The sequence below is a fragment of the Colletotrichum tamarilloi genome (assembly GCF_030869305.1).
Source record: "Colletotrichum tamarilloi strain Tom-12 chromosome Unknown Scaffold_60.1, whole genome shotgun sequence".
Classification (NCBI taxonomy): domain Eukaryota; kingdom Fungi; phylum Ascomycota; class Sordariomycetes; order Glomerellales; family Glomerellaceae; genus Colletotrichum; species Colletotrichum tamarilloi.
Genome location: NW_026849442.1, coordinates 60,863 through 75,806, shown reverse-complemented (window position 1 = coordinate 75,806; position 14,944 = coordinate 60,863). Strand labels below are relative to the sequence as shown.

The 14,944-nt window shown below is 53.4% G+C and overlaps 5 protein-coding genes across 5 annotated transcripts; all 5 read right to left on the bottom strand.

The window, feature by feature from the left end:
- Window positions 1-295: 295 nt before the first annotated feature.
- Window positions 296-1,735, bottom strand: CTAM01_11304 (uncharacterized protein; the record flags this gene model as incomplete). The annotated part of the gene is made up of 3 exons (XM_060527315.1): window positions 296-1,199; window positions 1,262-1,548; window positions 1,616-1,735. The coding sequence occupies 3 exons, from the start codon at window positions 1,733-1,735 to the stop codon at window positions 296-298; spliced, it is 1,311 nt and encodes a 436-aa protein (XP_060378020.1).
- A 2,083-nt stretch (window positions 1,736-3,818) lies between these two features.
- CTAM01_11303 (uncharacterized protein) lies at window positions 3,819-4,353 on the bottom strand (the record flags this gene model as incomplete). The annotated part of the gene is made up of 2 exons (XM_060527314.1): window positions 3,819-4,071; window positions 4,193-4,353. The coding sequence occupies 2 exons, from the start codon at window positions 4,351-4,353 to the stop codon at window positions 3,819-3,821; spliced, it is 414 nt and encodes a 137-aa protein (XP_060378019.1).
- Window positions 4,354-7,659: 3,306 nt separating this feature from the next.
- On the bottom strand, window positions 7,660-8,209 carry CTAM01_11302 (uncharacterized protein; the record flags this gene model as incomplete). Its single annotated transcript, XM_060527313.1, has 2 exons — window positions 7,660-7,869; window positions 8,183-8,209. The coding sequence occupies 2 exons, from the start codon at window positions 8,207-8,209 to the stop codon at window positions 7,660-7,662; spliced, it is 237 nt and encodes a 78-aa protein (XP_060378018.1).
- Window positions 8,210-11,503: 3,294 nt separating this feature from the next.
- On the bottom strand, window positions 11,504-11,917 carry CTAM01_11301 (uncharacterized protein; the record flags this gene model as incomplete). Its single annotated transcript, XM_060527312.1, has 1 exon — window positions 11,504-11,917. One exon carries the CDS (start codon window positions 11,915-11,917, stop codon window positions 11,504-11,506), a length of 414 nt encoding a protein of 137 aa, XP_060378017.1.
- Window positions 11,918-13,731: 1,814 nt separating this feature from the next.
- CTAM01_11300 (uncharacterized protein) lies at window positions 13,732-14,202 on the bottom strand (the record flags this gene model as incomplete). The annotated part of the gene is made up of 1 exon (XM_060527311.1): window positions 13,732-14,202. One exon carries the CDS (start codon window positions 14,200-14,202, stop codon window positions 13,732-13,734), a length of 471 nt encoding a protein of 156 aa, XP_060378016.1.
- Between the last annotated feature and the right edge of the window lie 742 nt (window positions 14,203-14,944).

Sequence of the window (14,944 nt, the reverse complement as noted above, 5' to 3'; positions counted from 1 at the left end):
TGTAACCAGCCTCGTCTCATTTGTTCCTTCATACTGCTTGTCTACTTCCCTTTCACCCGCGCTCACTGTCCATATTTAGAATATCTATAGTCTCGAAGAGATCGTAATCATGTTTACATTCTTGTCTCTGAAACTGGCCATGTGGCGAATCATGACGGACTTATCGCCTACACGAATCATCAAACCTTATCAGAGAGCTACCCGGTGAATTTTGATAATTCCCTGCCAGACTGTTGTGGTTTTACACGAGAGATAGCCCTTTGAAATATGATCTTCAATGATAACCAGGCGAGTTTCAGTATCCTGCTCTCCGGAATGCTTCATCCAGCTTCAACTCAAGAACCTGCCGCTGCGCTTGAATACCTGCCGTAATCCGTGCATTCTCCTCCTCCCCAGCTTTCTTCTTCTCAGCGGCGTCCCCCTCATCGATGGTCTCAACCTCATCAGCCATCATATCATCAGCTTCCGAAGCCGACGTCAAAGCCATAGGGGCCATCCGCATACTCGCCATCCTCTTTGATGACAAAGTCGCCCCGGGAAGGAAGCCTGGAGCAACATACTTCTTCGACTTCCCCGCCGAGGCGATCAATGTCGACAGGACCGCGGCGCTAATATCTAGCACATTATCCGCCTTGAACGTGTCGGGGTCGTTGAGGAGCTGTAGTCCGATGCCAAAGGCCACAGACAAAAGGGGTCCTGCTCCGGGGATAAAGCCAAGGCCGAGCTGGACCACGTGCGTGACCAGGTCCAGGATAAAAGAAGAATACTTGTACGGACGCCAGCCGACCTCGACGCCAAATGTAGCGCTAATGACATTCGCAAGGTCGATCTCGCGAATGAACCCATCCGTGTGGACGGTATCGCTCGCCGTCCAGGTACGCCCCGCGTGCCCGACGAGGAACAGCGCGTCGGTCCTCGTCGTCGCGTTGTAGACGCCGTACTCCGGATTGCGCAGCTTGTGGGGAATGGTCAGGTAGGTGATGAGGTCCGGGACCTTAAAGAGCCACGTCAGGTCCTTGTTCAGGCCAAGGCCTGCTTCGCGCGTGGACGGGTAGGTACGCGGCTCTCCTGCGATGTTGAAGCAGTTGATGGTGTCGCGTGCCTTGAAGTCGATGACGACGTAGGTGCAGTACTGCTTGTACGCCTCGTCGGTCTGCTGGCAGACGGGGAAGTAGATGGCACGGATCGGGATCGTGGCACTGGCTGCACGTTAGAACTTCTGCAGGGTCTTATGGAAATAGTAGCTAGCGGGGTAGAGTACTCAATCCACAGCCACTCGGTGTCTTTGCGACGAATCTTGACCGGGCGTAGGATGTATTTCCTTGGACCGCCCCTGTCGCGGTCTCGCATCTCGTTCCAGTTCAAGCTGTTTGGGTAGCTGGTGATGGCCGTCAGGCTGCTTGGATCCGTGGTCTTGCTTTCGCCGACGAAGAATCTGTCCCACTGCCAGAAGCGGGTAGCATACAGACTAGCTGTCCCGCTCTGAGACTTTGATCGGAGGTGGGTTGGCATTGAACTCGCGCTGCCGCTGCCAATCCAGCCGTTCCACTGCGCGTGTCTCGTGAGCAACAGAGCTTCGGGGAGAAACCTTGGACAGAAGGGAGGGGGCGCGTACCTGATATTCGATGAGAACATGGCTATAGAACTGCTCCTCGTTCTCTGCGGACCAAGTATTTCCGTACTTGAGGGAAGATCGAACGAAGAAGCATTCGCCTTCAGGGAAGTAGGAGGCCATTGCAAAGAGTAGTGGAGTCGAAGATGAGAATCAAGGGGAAGACGATACGAAGATAGATAACACTGCTTCGAGTTCTCTAGCACATAGACTATGGACTTAGTAGAAGAAGAGATAAGTCAGAGGTCAATGGGAGGGCGGGCTTTATACTCCTCGACAGCTTGGATAATTCACAGGAATCTTGCGTGACTGAAGTATTCTCACCAAGACCTGGAGCTCCTCGGTTTGCTGGTGGTTCTATCGACACACAACCTTCGGATGCACCGTGATGCCATTTGGATGAAGTGTGAAGGTGCCAGTGGATGAAAATAGCACTCGGTGAAGTTCTCAACCGCTCAAAAGTCCAGATCTTGAGACATGCAGGCGATACGCCAACTCGACTACGCAGCGATGAGCAAAAGAAGGGACGATAATGGTGGGCCTCGTCGATCAGCCCGGGACGAGCCGCCCGGGAGGCGACATAAGAAGGCGGGGTCCGCATGAGGACTCTCCACGTTGGGCACGACCTGCATTTGTCGAGATGTGTTGTTATGCAGTGTACCAGTCGGTTGATACTTGTGTTGCTAGGAGCCTACGGCCCGGTACAGCTACCCCGACTTCATCCCGCTTCGGTGTAGCAGGATCACGTCGTCCCGCGTCAGACCGGTCCGAAGTGTGCCTGAACTACGCAGTCTGATGTCCGAATGAAGCGGTACACATCGTACCGCAATCCGGCCCATCATGCGGCCGCCGCTTGAGAATACGAGAAGCCAAGATGCCCCCATACACACTCCTCAACGGGTGATGAATAGTACTTAACCGATCATAAGGCAGGGTAAAAGGAGGTAGTATCGGGGATACCATGCGCGCAGCGTAGCAGAATACTTGATTAAGAAAGTCGCTCATAGCAAGATTGTTCAGTCTACTTTCAAGACGTTTGTGATTAGAATCTGTCGAGTGAAGTACTTACACCCGGCTTGAATCGCTTAAGCGTGCGCTGGTGGCATCAGCCCATCTGGATACTTCAAGTAGTCGTGAGATACGATGCTTCTATACTACGGCTTCCTTACCGTGGAAGACATGTTATTAAAGCGCGCGGTAGTAAAGCACCACACCCCATCCTCTTGGGGCCTCAATCAACCCGCGATGCTCACAAAACCAAAAGCTACGCGAACGGACCTCTAGAAAGACAGCACGAGCGTGCCCCAACCTGGAAGTTCAGCGCGACTGACATCATACAGGGACAGCCGGAGCCTACATCAGACGGCCAAGTTCAATTGTGCATATGCCAAAGTTTGGCGACGAGACTTCGGATGGTTCACAGTTCACAAGCAACGACGAGGCCCCACGGCCGAGAATTGGGCAAAAGCTACGAGCTTCGTATCGGTGGCTCCCGTGTAGTGAACCCCTCTGCCCGCAAATCACAAGCTTGGCGAATCTGGTACTGCTTGCTGTGGCCGACGTCATGCAGTACGGAACTCTAGGGGATTACGTGCCCGATGGGGCCTTCCCGATCACGAGCTTTCTGTTCAATCCGCGATGGCTAGAGAGGGCGGTTTAACATGTTTGTATTATGCTGGGCTAGCCAGCATCACAGATGCCTGGTGGCCATCTCTCGAAAGACAAGAATCCTCCCATGGGCTGGTGGGCTCGAGCCTCACCAAGCCCAATATGCAAGTTACCTCCCCACAACCGACTGTATCCCCATGATTTCCAAGCAGCAGAATAGTTGAACCTTGGCCATTCGTGCCGAGGCTATGCCGTTTGCTCTCCCAATCCTCCCAGTCGTTTGTCGCGTTCCCCAAAGTCCAGGCTGCGGGTCCGAGTGACGTAGAACATCGGAAACCATGAATTCGTGACGTATCCGACCCTTTCAGCGAAGAAAATGAATAGTTTCGAAGACGCAATGCCATGCTCGCAATGATTGACCAAAATCAGGCCCTCGAGGCGGCGGGTTTATGTACAATCCCCTTAGAAGAAAGTTTCCAATCCGACATATCCCGAAACCCATAATAATTGTTGACGAATTATTTCATTCGTGTAAAAGTGCAGCTAAAGTGCGGTGTCTGAATCTCGAGAGGTCCCTATCACGGGACGACTTGAGTAACTACCGGCGCTCCGGCTCGAAAGGGTTCTCGGCTCGCTGGTGAGGCTGGCGCTCGGCTTCGAAGGGGTTTTCGTTACCAGGTTGGTTATTTTGGCCATGCGGCTGCCAGGCGCGCGGGGGCTTGCCCATGGTTGGGTGGTCGTAGACGTCGCCGTCGATTTCGAGGTCAATCTCGTCCTCCTTGCGCTCCTGCTTTTGTCTTCTCATGTGCAACACAGTCAAGACGCCAAGGGTACCGCAGATGAGCACAGCACTGAGAAACATGATGTTAGTCTTGGCTACGAATGCTAAGGTAGGCCCTGGAATAGCTTGGCGGCATGCGAATGCAAGCAAAACTCAAAAAGCAGAGTGCGGAACAGTTCGGGTAGACCTACGCAGTAATGCCGATAGTGATGCCGATAATCTTGGAGGACTGAAAGGGTTTTTCGCAGCGGGAGCTGTTGTCTCCATCCGCGCAATCATCGCGCGCAGCGAGGTAGTGTACAGCGCGAGCGACGGGTGCCAGGAGGCTTGCGGCAGTTGTTGAGGAACTCATGATGCGACTGAGGAGGGATCGGATTATTGTGGATATGATGTAACGGTTCGATTGTGGATTGGATAATCGTTTGTAATGACGATGGAATTCCCTCGAGTTCCGATAGAATTGTAGATATCGTCACGTCGCGTCGAGTAAGGTGGAATCCTCCCTTTCGTATTTAATTCCTTGGCTTGAGCCGTCTGCTTCTTGTCGCAACTATCGCCTTGGTCGTCCTCGAATTCCTATCGTTCGGTTGCGGCAAGCGGGCTGCGGATTGCTCGTCTGTAATGAGTGGATTCGCCCCTGTGTCGCTTGTGTGAAACCGGATTTGGAGCCCCTGCTATCGCATTCTCTGATTGCTAACGGCTTTTTTATGCAAGGAGTGACTGAAGTGAAGAAGGGCGAAAACAGTTTGCGAACAGAGACACAACGAAAAAGTGGCCGGTGCCAAGAGGAGATGCAGGAAGGAAGGAACCAAAGAGTGAATACCCGGGAAGGTTTGTGTTTGCTGGCGAGGGAAAGCAAGAAGGGGGCGAGGAGGGAAAGAGCGCGCGAGATTGAGGCGGGCAGGGACGGGAAGCAAGCTGGAAGGAATGGAAGGAACGGATGGAATTTAGGAAGGGACCCGACACCTTGAAAACACGGGGAAAGTGGAGGGAAGGAAGGTGAGGCAATCTGCCTACCTATTCAGGGGAGGGGGGCGGTCGTCTCAGGGTCCAGGGGGAAAGAGGTAGGCACCGCCGCACGTACGAAAGTACGCCCGACGCAGGTACGACAGGCGCAGGCGCAGGAACAGGAAGGAACCCGTGGGCAGACAGAAGGCACAGAGTGACAGAGTGACAGTGTAAGGAAAGAAGGCACCCCTCCTTCCTCCCTCATTCGACAACAACGTGCCTACCTCAAATGTCTCTATTTTCAATCATTCCTTCCATACCATCCCCCATCAGGAACGCATTCACTCCTTCAGTCGATTTAGCGGCTGTGCATTTCTGCATAGTCTGCATTCGCTAGGAAAGACACAAGTTCCAGTCTGGGGGGGAGAATGTGGCTGTGTCTCACTCATCTTCGTTTTCAGTGAGGCCGAGAGTGCCGGAATTGGCTGTCATGATTGGCTCTTGGAAAATACTCCCCAAAAAGGCCTCCCCTTACAACGGTCTTGAAGAGGAACAAACACGAACCTGGGCCCCAGTTAAAGGGTTGGCGGGATGGTCCTGCGATCCGAGTCAACCGAATACGGCCAATGAACGGCCAACACGGACGAACATACTGCCGCAGTCAATTTCCTCGACTCTGACTTTTGCCTCCTCTTGCCTCCCTACGAACTGCACAAGCCAAACACAACGCTGATGGCATCGCCAAAGAAGGGTACGAGAAGGGGCTGTTGGAGTCTTCCGTGGGCTATCGTGGGTATCGCCAACTGACAGAGTGGGAGCCTCGTGATTAGAGTGGCTGCCAAAGAATTGGTCTTGCGGGGAAATGCTTGTCTCGTGTTTCACATTCCAAACTCCCTGTTCGCTGTGCCCGGTGAGAAATTGGCATGTCATCCCCTTCTCTCGAGGTCGGGTGACACTGTGGCAGATAAAACAATTGCGCGCGCGACGGCCCTCGAATCTGATGGGTTTGGCAGCGCGAACTATACGAATTTCAAGGGCGTTCGTCCCGCCATTACGGCGCTGAAAATTCGGCATAGCATTAATGACTGAGTACCCGGGCAATCAACAACCCTCTATTAGAGTTCATGACGACAGCGACGTCAATTGATATTTTCTTTACACCAGACGGCAATCACCAATTCCAGGTTTCTTGACACGGAGCCACGGCACATTTTTAATCTCCCTTCCCCTCTGCCGTCCCCCCTCACCGAGGCAGCGGCAGCGACTCGGCGACCAACAAAAACATCATCTTGTGACATGCTTCAGACAACCCATCGCATGAATTGTAACGAGTTATCCCGGCGATAAGGCCGACGGGAAGAGCCAACCGCCGCGCCTTTCATTTCGCTAAATGGGCCTTGTGGTGCTCGAGCTTCCCACTCACTACGAGAGCCACGCACTGACCGACGGACCAGGAAGAAAAGCAAGACAAACCATTGGAAGTTTGTTAATAATAGAACCCTGAGACAGCGCCGCCGCCGCCCCCCGCCCGAGTTTTCTCCCCGTGTCCTTTTTTTCGGAATGCCCTCGCCTACTGCCGAGGTGCCGCTGGCGTTGGAAAATCCCCCGACTCAATTTATGTGCGGAGCAACCCTGACACTGTCGGGAACTTTGCGGGATACCGAACGATTGCGATTATCAAGTCCGCAGACACGGATACGAGCGACGATGGACGGCTCGATGAGTAGCCATTTCACCTCAACCTGCTTGACGGATTTATCGCTCCGGGAGATGCGAGATTGGCAGATGCGATTGGAATTCATCTGCACGACGATGGATCATTGAACCGCATTCTTGGGACCAGCTCATGTTGCACTGGAATGCAGTCCCTATTGCCGGTGGGCCCAGAACGATCGAACCGGCCGACGGAAAAATCATCGTCGGCCCGAGGATGACTGGGTGGACGGGAGCGAAGTTGTGGGGTTCGTATCCGGCACCGCACGGGGCGACCTCCGATAGATGGATACCCCGGGTGACGGAAGATTTGTCCCAAGCGGGTCTTTTCCAAATTTTCGGCTGTCGAGTCCGTCTCCGATACTCAGCATTTTGCCACCCGGACTTACCGCGTTTTATGGGCCCCGGAGCCGATTCCCGGGCAGATGCCGAAAGATTCCGGAAGGCTCGCGGGACATGAGTGCCCAACACGGCCAATTAAACTCTCAATAATGCTATCAGAGTTCGAAGTCTTGGCTGATGTGACTTTCAGATCAAAAAACAGAAACTTCTCTGCTAAAACGCCCAGAAATGTCCAAGCTGAAGCATGCAGAAGACGGTTCCTGGCCTCAACCGAGACAAGGATTGGTGATGAGATGGATCCGTAACACGTCACACGGACGGAAGGTCAGTATATAGGGCTTACGCTGCGCTGCGACAAGATTGGGACGACAAGAACGCTAAATTTTGACGGATCGGCTTTCCTCGTTGGGAGTTGCGTCCAAACAGAGGAAGATATCGAGTCACTTTCGCTATGGGCTCAAAGACCAAGACTTTAGCCACTTTTGCGAAATGCCATGTGCTGTCCAAGCAACGAATAACGAGCCCATCGTCAATTGTTTGGTTTCAATTGACGAGATTGACGAGAGCCATGGCCAAGGAGGAGAGAACACTTGACTCGAGGGAACCTTCGAGGAGTCAAGGCTGAAATTTCAGATTCCCATGTTGCCACTTCTCATCAGGAATACCTCGGCATGGAGCGAGAACGCTGGAATTTCCATCCATCCAGTATGACTGGGCAACCTCCGATGCCCATCTTTCGCGGTTCGCCGTTCTCCATGGAGATGCAACTTTGCGCTCCCTTCAGCTCTCCGCCAGCTAGCGAACAGCTACATCCTATGCAGCTAGTGGCGGCAGCGGCTCTTCCCTCGTTCGCAGCGCGGCTAAGCTATTAGTGAGGTAAGCATATTGGGTCACAAAGAAAAGGGAAGGGGAAAAAATTGTTTCACTGGCACTTTTGCCCACCATGCTCTTTTCCACCTTTGTCTGTGCAGTCCGACGCCATTATGTAAGAGGTTCCCAAAAGGCCCATAGAGCTAAGGTGGAAGACATGCAAAGAGGCTCTAGACTTTGGAAAAGCTTTTTTGTGCTGCCCGGTAAGCGAAGATGGGGCGGGATGGAGAAATGCAGGATGCGGAGCGGCGGCGGAGGAGGAGGAGGCTCTCGAGCTCTTTGGACTCTGGAGAGGACATTAGGACGACGGTGAGGATGAGTGAGACTGGGGTCATGGCGGGCCAGGCCCGATTGTATTGGGTCTGGAGGTCCGACATTGAAGCTGAATGAGATCCCAATTGGAGACGGCCAAGAAATTGAAGCGTCAGCGCTAGGGATGGCAACATTTTCGGCAAGAAAGAGGTTGTGCTGCGTTTCTCGTTAATGGCTTTGTCTAGGACATCTCCGAGGGAGAATGGTAGTCAGAGGGGTTGAAGTCCTGGCCAGGGTCGCCAGGGCGCTGAGAGCTTCAGCCGCCGGGCGACGCCGCGGCGGGGTACTGGAAGCTCAGAGCTGTGCTGTGAACTGGGACGCGGTCGATCCAGCGGGGAGGGGACGGACCACCAATAACAAAGTCAATTTTGTCCTTTTCAATGAGGGCATTTCGTCCTATTCGCGACTTACACTTGTCGACGATGCCTACGACCAGCGCTTGGCGTAAGGCGTGATTATGACGATGATATTCTTTATTACCCCTCATTTCTCTAGATTAAAGCGTATTTGGTGTAGTCGACCGTCCTAAAGAATCGGTCCACGTGAAGGGTGTTCATGTGACGCGACGTCTCATTCCGCGGAGATAGTAGATACAGACATCTAAAGGGCGCGAGTCCTATGTCATGATGATCTGCGGGCACGAATGGCCACCACAATACCAATTGGAAGCCAGGAATCTGAGGCGCGCACGATGATGTGGACAAAAGGGAATGCATGTAGTTGAGAAATTGAGGCTTACAATGAAGCGATCTCCCGCCTCAGACTTAGTAGAATGCGGGGTGGAAAGGTCGTGTTGGAAAAGGAAAACCTGGGGAAAACGTGAAATGGCTTGCTTGCGATAAGGATCTCGAGGTTGAGTGGTTGAAAGCGCTGGTCCCCGTCCGCGCGGGGTTTCACTTGGATCTTGCTGCACCTAAGGCCATACCGGGGATGGAAGATAAAGCAGGCCAAGCGTTATCAGCCTCGTAAAACATATTGATATCAAATCGATTATCTCCCTGCTTCGAGCCTGCCGCTCGTGTTCGTGACTGTCTGTTTCTGTTTCCTCTGCCCAGGGCTCAGGGACGTGGATAGAGGCACGGCGAACACAAGGGATTGTGTCTAATGATTGCTTAGAGTTGGCCAATGGCGGCCTAGCCGTGACCTCGTTTTCTCCTGGCGAAATGGGATGGGGTGCCCAAGCTCATTGTCGCATTGCAGCAATTATCAACAGATTGCGAAGACGAAATGATCTGAGAGCAACACACAACGAACTCTTGGCTCGAGAACTCAAGCTCGGTGTCTTCACTGTCTCGAGGGTTGCACGCGCAGCAAGAAAGAACATTCGAGGCTCACGTGTGAGAACAGGCACAGGTATAAACCTTGCTGTACAAATTTGACTTGCCGCGCCCGTTGGCGTGTTTGACGACGGACTCGGGTGACGCTCAAGTCAGCTCATTTAAGATTTTCTAGGAAAACCAATTGACAAGTTCAGACTTGCGCTCGTCGCAATGTTTCAAGAATTAGAAGCGTGGCTGCCCTGTCTTTCACCGTTGCCGTTGATTGTTGCCGTCCCTACTTACAGAAACCTTGGGACGAATGACTCTCCAGGGATCCTACCACGAGTCTGTGAGGAGCTGTTTGCCCTTGAGGATGCATGTGGCTTTGGCTGTTCTGGTAGCCTTCTAACACAGTCCGTGAGATCACACCGGCCTGGCCGCGTCCGTACCAGTGCCGCCTGCGCTGTCGCTGTGGGAGCCGGGAGCGGGCGCGGCGCCGGTATCGGGGAGGATGGGCAAAAGGATTTCTGTTGCGGGATAGTTTGCGCCATCTTATTGAATCAGGAAAGGACAGAAAGTGAAGCGAAATTGGGGGAAATGTCACGATGTGACCGGCAAGCAGAACAGAATGCCGGCCAAGAGCACTACGATATGACAGTGTGACTCCCCTCAAGCGAAGTCGGCGAGCGCGATGAGGTGGGGGTTTGGAGGGGTTCGGGATGTTTCCCGGATCACCGAGAAGGACCCTGAGGCGCAAGGGGTCACCGGGGGCTAAACTAGGGAGGGGGTGGGAAATGTCCTGCTCGGTTTCTGGGCATTGGAGGCGACGGTCACCGATGAGGACCGCCGGCTAGCGGTGAATCAGTGGTGACTTGACGGAAACATTCTTCCCCTGAATGACACCTCGGCGTTGGATGACGCCTGTTGGCGTATGAGCGGTTAATTCCTCTTATAGAGGAGATGAGCATCATGGAAAACATTAAACAGCGGAGCTGGACGATCTCGAAACACGCTCATGGAGAAGACTTCACATGAAAACCATGGTAATGAGTGGGAAATACTCCATAGCAACTCAGGAACAATATTCGTGAGTTCATTGTTGACATCATGCTGGCGACCTCCTGGCTCGATGTACCCGTCCACGAGAAAATTTATGCTGGGCTACAAGCCCGCATTTACGACTGAATGCCCACATTTGTAGCAGGGCTGCAGGAACTGTGGTCCTTTGCCCAAGTTGGGAATGGTGGTCAGAGTTGTGGGTCTGGACGACCGCTCTGGATCGCGATGGAAGTGTTCCATCTCGTTTCTCTGAGCTTAGGTCATCCGTCTCTGGTCTCTTACTGCCCAGGGCGTGCGGATCTTGTACATCAAGACTTTCCCATGGGCAATGTTGGAAGAGTCAGATGGAGCAAATCCTCCAGCTTCAAGCTCCATCCAGTCTGCAGCCGTGGCCGTGACATGTGTGGAAATCAAGTGGATATTAATGCCTGCACCAGCCGGGGTGGCTTGAGAGCGATGGTAGGAATCTTTCTGCCCACGGGGTTGAGAAGAATTTTTCAGCTAGCTCCTTGCTGCGGCTTCGTTCTCTTTTGGAGATATCACGATGGAATCAAGTGTGAATGCCAGCAGCCACCGGCATGAAGGTATGGGGTGCTCCAACCCCTTGGAGCTCCGTTTTCCTTGTCTGAAAGGGGACAGAGAAGTGAGCGCCCAAGCGTCAAGGGCACATATACGGAAACTAGCCTCACTGGGCATACTGTAGCCGCCTGTAGGAAGGGGGTCCTTGACTCCTTGCTCGTTGGAGACATGCTCTTCGAGTTTGTCGGACGAGACTGAAAATGTCAAAAAGAATCCTGCGCCTGGGTGAAAGCAGAACACGCAGAGTGAAGAAAACAACCGTCGAAAATGGATGGGCAGGTGACTCCGGTTATACGTAAGAGAAACTTCATGAGTGGCCCAGTGTCCTTGGAAGTGGATATCCTACCCCTGCTTCCCGTCCCCGTTTTCTCCGTTTTTGTTTCCCTCGAGTGGGAATTGTGGCTTGCGGTTCGTTTCCATTCACGATCCTAGGCCAAGTCTAGAAGCACGTTTTCCTAGCCAGGAATGACATTCGCACGCAATCGAACAGACTGGAGAAAAAAAAAACTTCACGATGGCGGCTCCATTTTGGAAAAAAGACGATGGGTTGGGGTTGCTTGGCAGGTCAACGCGGCTAAATGACAACCTTTGCGGACAGGCAATGGATGGACTTCTTCCCGCTCGGCACCGGACCGCACCCCTTCCTCTCGGTTTAGGAATAGGCCAACTGAGTCTACGGGATGCCATTCCGTTACGGGGACGGAAGGGCACTTTTGAGGATGGCTGATGGTGGTGATGGTGGGGAATCGCGCGGCTCACTGCTGAGTATCGGAACAGAGAGAAAGACGGTGAAGGTGCGCTCCGTCGGTCAAGCAAACCTTTGTGAATAGTCATAGTCCAGAGCCTCAAGAGTGCTGACCGCAAGCAATGGGAGAGGCTGAGAGACTGTGAGATGTACCCCGATCGGCCGGTCGGACGGTCGGGTTGACATTCTCGACCCTTTTCCATTGCGGCTTGGTCCGGACTGCAGATCCGGTGGTACGATCGAATAGGGATCTTAGATCGATTTTTGTCTTGGAGCAGAGGTGCAACACGAGGTTTCAACTGCGATGCTGTGGCGGTGATGTATGGTTGACGGTGATGCCGTTGACTGGTTTACGAGATGTGACGAGATGCTTCGCTGTTTGGGCGCTCAATTCTTCGTCGCTCGTTGCGCCTCGGCATGAACTGCTTACGTTTGTGTTGATTCTGGAAATGGAGTGCAGACTTCTAGGCTGCTTGCCACTTGCTGAACTCGACTTACACCGGCGTTGAATACGTGTTCCACGCCCCAACGCCACTATGCGTGTCAGTTTGAGAACGAGCAGATGGCGCTAATGACTGATGCCATCGTACAATCGCATTGCGATGAGAGAAATAGGCTGGTAGGCCGATTCCCTTGGCACAATCAAGTACTTACCCGTTCATCGGCCACGTCTGCCTGTCGTCGTTGTGGCCGGTTTCTGGATCTCACGATATGTCACCGGCTGGGCACCCGCGGCAGATGCCCCGTGGGCCGTGGAAACCTTCCCCAGAGAGAACCGGAGATCATCAGGTTTCCAGCTTGCTTCTGCCGACAGGTGCATTGTGATGGCCTTATCGACCAAGTCACCTGCAATGTCATCTCGCACGACCGCACTTCATGGAGAGCTCCGGTTCTTGGTATTCTAAGAAGAGGTTGAGGGACCCCGCAGCGCGATTCCTGGGCAACAAGAGAAAATCGTACCACATGGCATTGTGCGACTGCACCTGTGAGGGAGGAGGATGCGGTTTGGTTCTGCTGGTTTCCTCATGCCCTTGGCCAATGGTGTCATTTCCCAGGACTATGCTGGCGGCGGCTACAACCTAGTTGGGTCAGTGCTGAGTTTAAGGTGCCGCCCGATCTGCTCTCTGGCATCAATCTGGGAGATGCTGGCATCATCCTCCCGTCTTGCGTTATTACTGCGATGCGCTGGAAACACCTGGATGGTAAGCGGCTCCATGAGCCGTGACCGGCTCTGTTGCGAACGGTCGCACCAACATGATGCCATCCACACAGTAGCTGGTGTGCTGTAAGCCTGTAACTAGCTGTAACTGCGAACCCCTTTGTCTCCATTGCGTTTGTTTCCTCTTTCTGCTACTGCTGCTACACGTGTCTGGCTTGTGGACGCAGGAATAATTGGCTTCCCCTCCGTTGCATCATCCAGTACGACGCCGTGCCCCTGGCCTTGCGCCATTGTGGACTACCGGACACGACCTCAAGGGTTCGCAAATCGTGATGGCGGCGAGAGGGAGAATGTAAGCTGAGGCTGGCTGTTCCCTGCAGCGGTCAGGTACAGAGTGTACAGTACCACAATTACAAGTACCTGACAAGCTGTCTCTTGTCCAGCTTGTCTTGGCTCTTTGGTGGCTCTCTTCCCAGGTTCCGGCGATGGTGCTCCGGGATGAGATATACGTACCGAGTTTACCTGACCGCCGCGCTACAGGACCGCGATCAGGCGGTGGCATCTCTCTCCTAAGCAGCGCCGCCTGTTGCGGTGGATGGCCCTCAACTCGATGTTGGTTCCTAGGAATAGCATACAAGTTACGGATGCCCTACGTACCTACACGTGGGCCCGCCGGGACCATTTCTCAGTGTCATGGCTCAGGACGTAAGAGAGTGGTTGCGAGTCCTGGAGCCAGGCGCATGGTCAGGCGGCCACCAAGGAACTCGACCCATGCCACGGCAGGCAACGCCATGCCTTGCACAAGTTGCAACAATGAACCAGCTCGGGCCAGCATCCGTCCTTCTCAGCCAGTCGAAGGGAGCTGGTGGGCTCAGTCACTGGTTGGCGTTGGTCATGTTCGAGAAGTGTCCGTTGGCGCAACATACAGCTGCGCTTGGAACAAACTGGAGCAGGTACTTCGCGCAATGGACCCATCCGGTGGAGATGGTCCAGGCTCTTTTTTTCACACTTTTTTTTCTTTCTTCCCATCCTTGGTTGATTCACACACCTCTGTGATGGATCCACGTCCACTCCCAGTAACAGTACTGCGTCTCTGTCAGTCACAGTTCCCATGTGGGTGTCTGATGAAGAGCTGATGTACACGATGCCGCGCTGGCTGGGCCGTGTCAAAACGCTGGAGCGGAGCATGTGTCGCCAGGTACCCTTCCAACTCATGACACATAATTACCCTATGAAAAGCTTGACCATCACGAGCTGGCAAGACATAATAACGCGACGGTCCTGCTTCACGTCTTGCGTAATAAGAGGCTGATATTACAAGAGTCTACTACCACCGTGACCTACTTTTCTCCTGATCCTTCCTCGTTGACAACTCCAATTTGACGATAACCTCACGATACCCTTCGTTCGAGAAGCCGAAAAGAACTCTTGTCTTTCTGGAGAACCCCGGCCACTTTTGCCTCCTCCGCACTCTGCATCTCATCTCACCCGAAAAGCCCGCCGTTAAGCGCAACGCTGCAGCTGCATCCATCCCACATTAGCACACTTTTCTTGCGCCCTACCTACTACCCCGGTCGACAAACGACTTACACGAAGGAACGGGAAAACCGAAAGGGGAAATTCACAAGAGGAGTCATCGCAGTCGCAAAAAGTCTGCGTTTGTTCATCTCCCGTACCCCTCCACTTTACGATCACGACTTCGATCAACCCGAGATTCCAAAACACTTGGTTTTCTCTTTAAAGTCTTCAACGCCTGTTGCGAACGGGAGAACGAAAAGGGTCGACATCATCATCTGCTCTGCAACACCCCACACCTCACCACCATCCATCGCTTTGGTCGCTTTTATCCCATCTTTCTTCCTCTCAGCGCGCATAGCGGAAGTAGATCACGTCCACCACCACCGCAACCCAGCCCAAACAAGCTTCGTTCTTGGCTGTTCAACGCCATAAAGAAAGA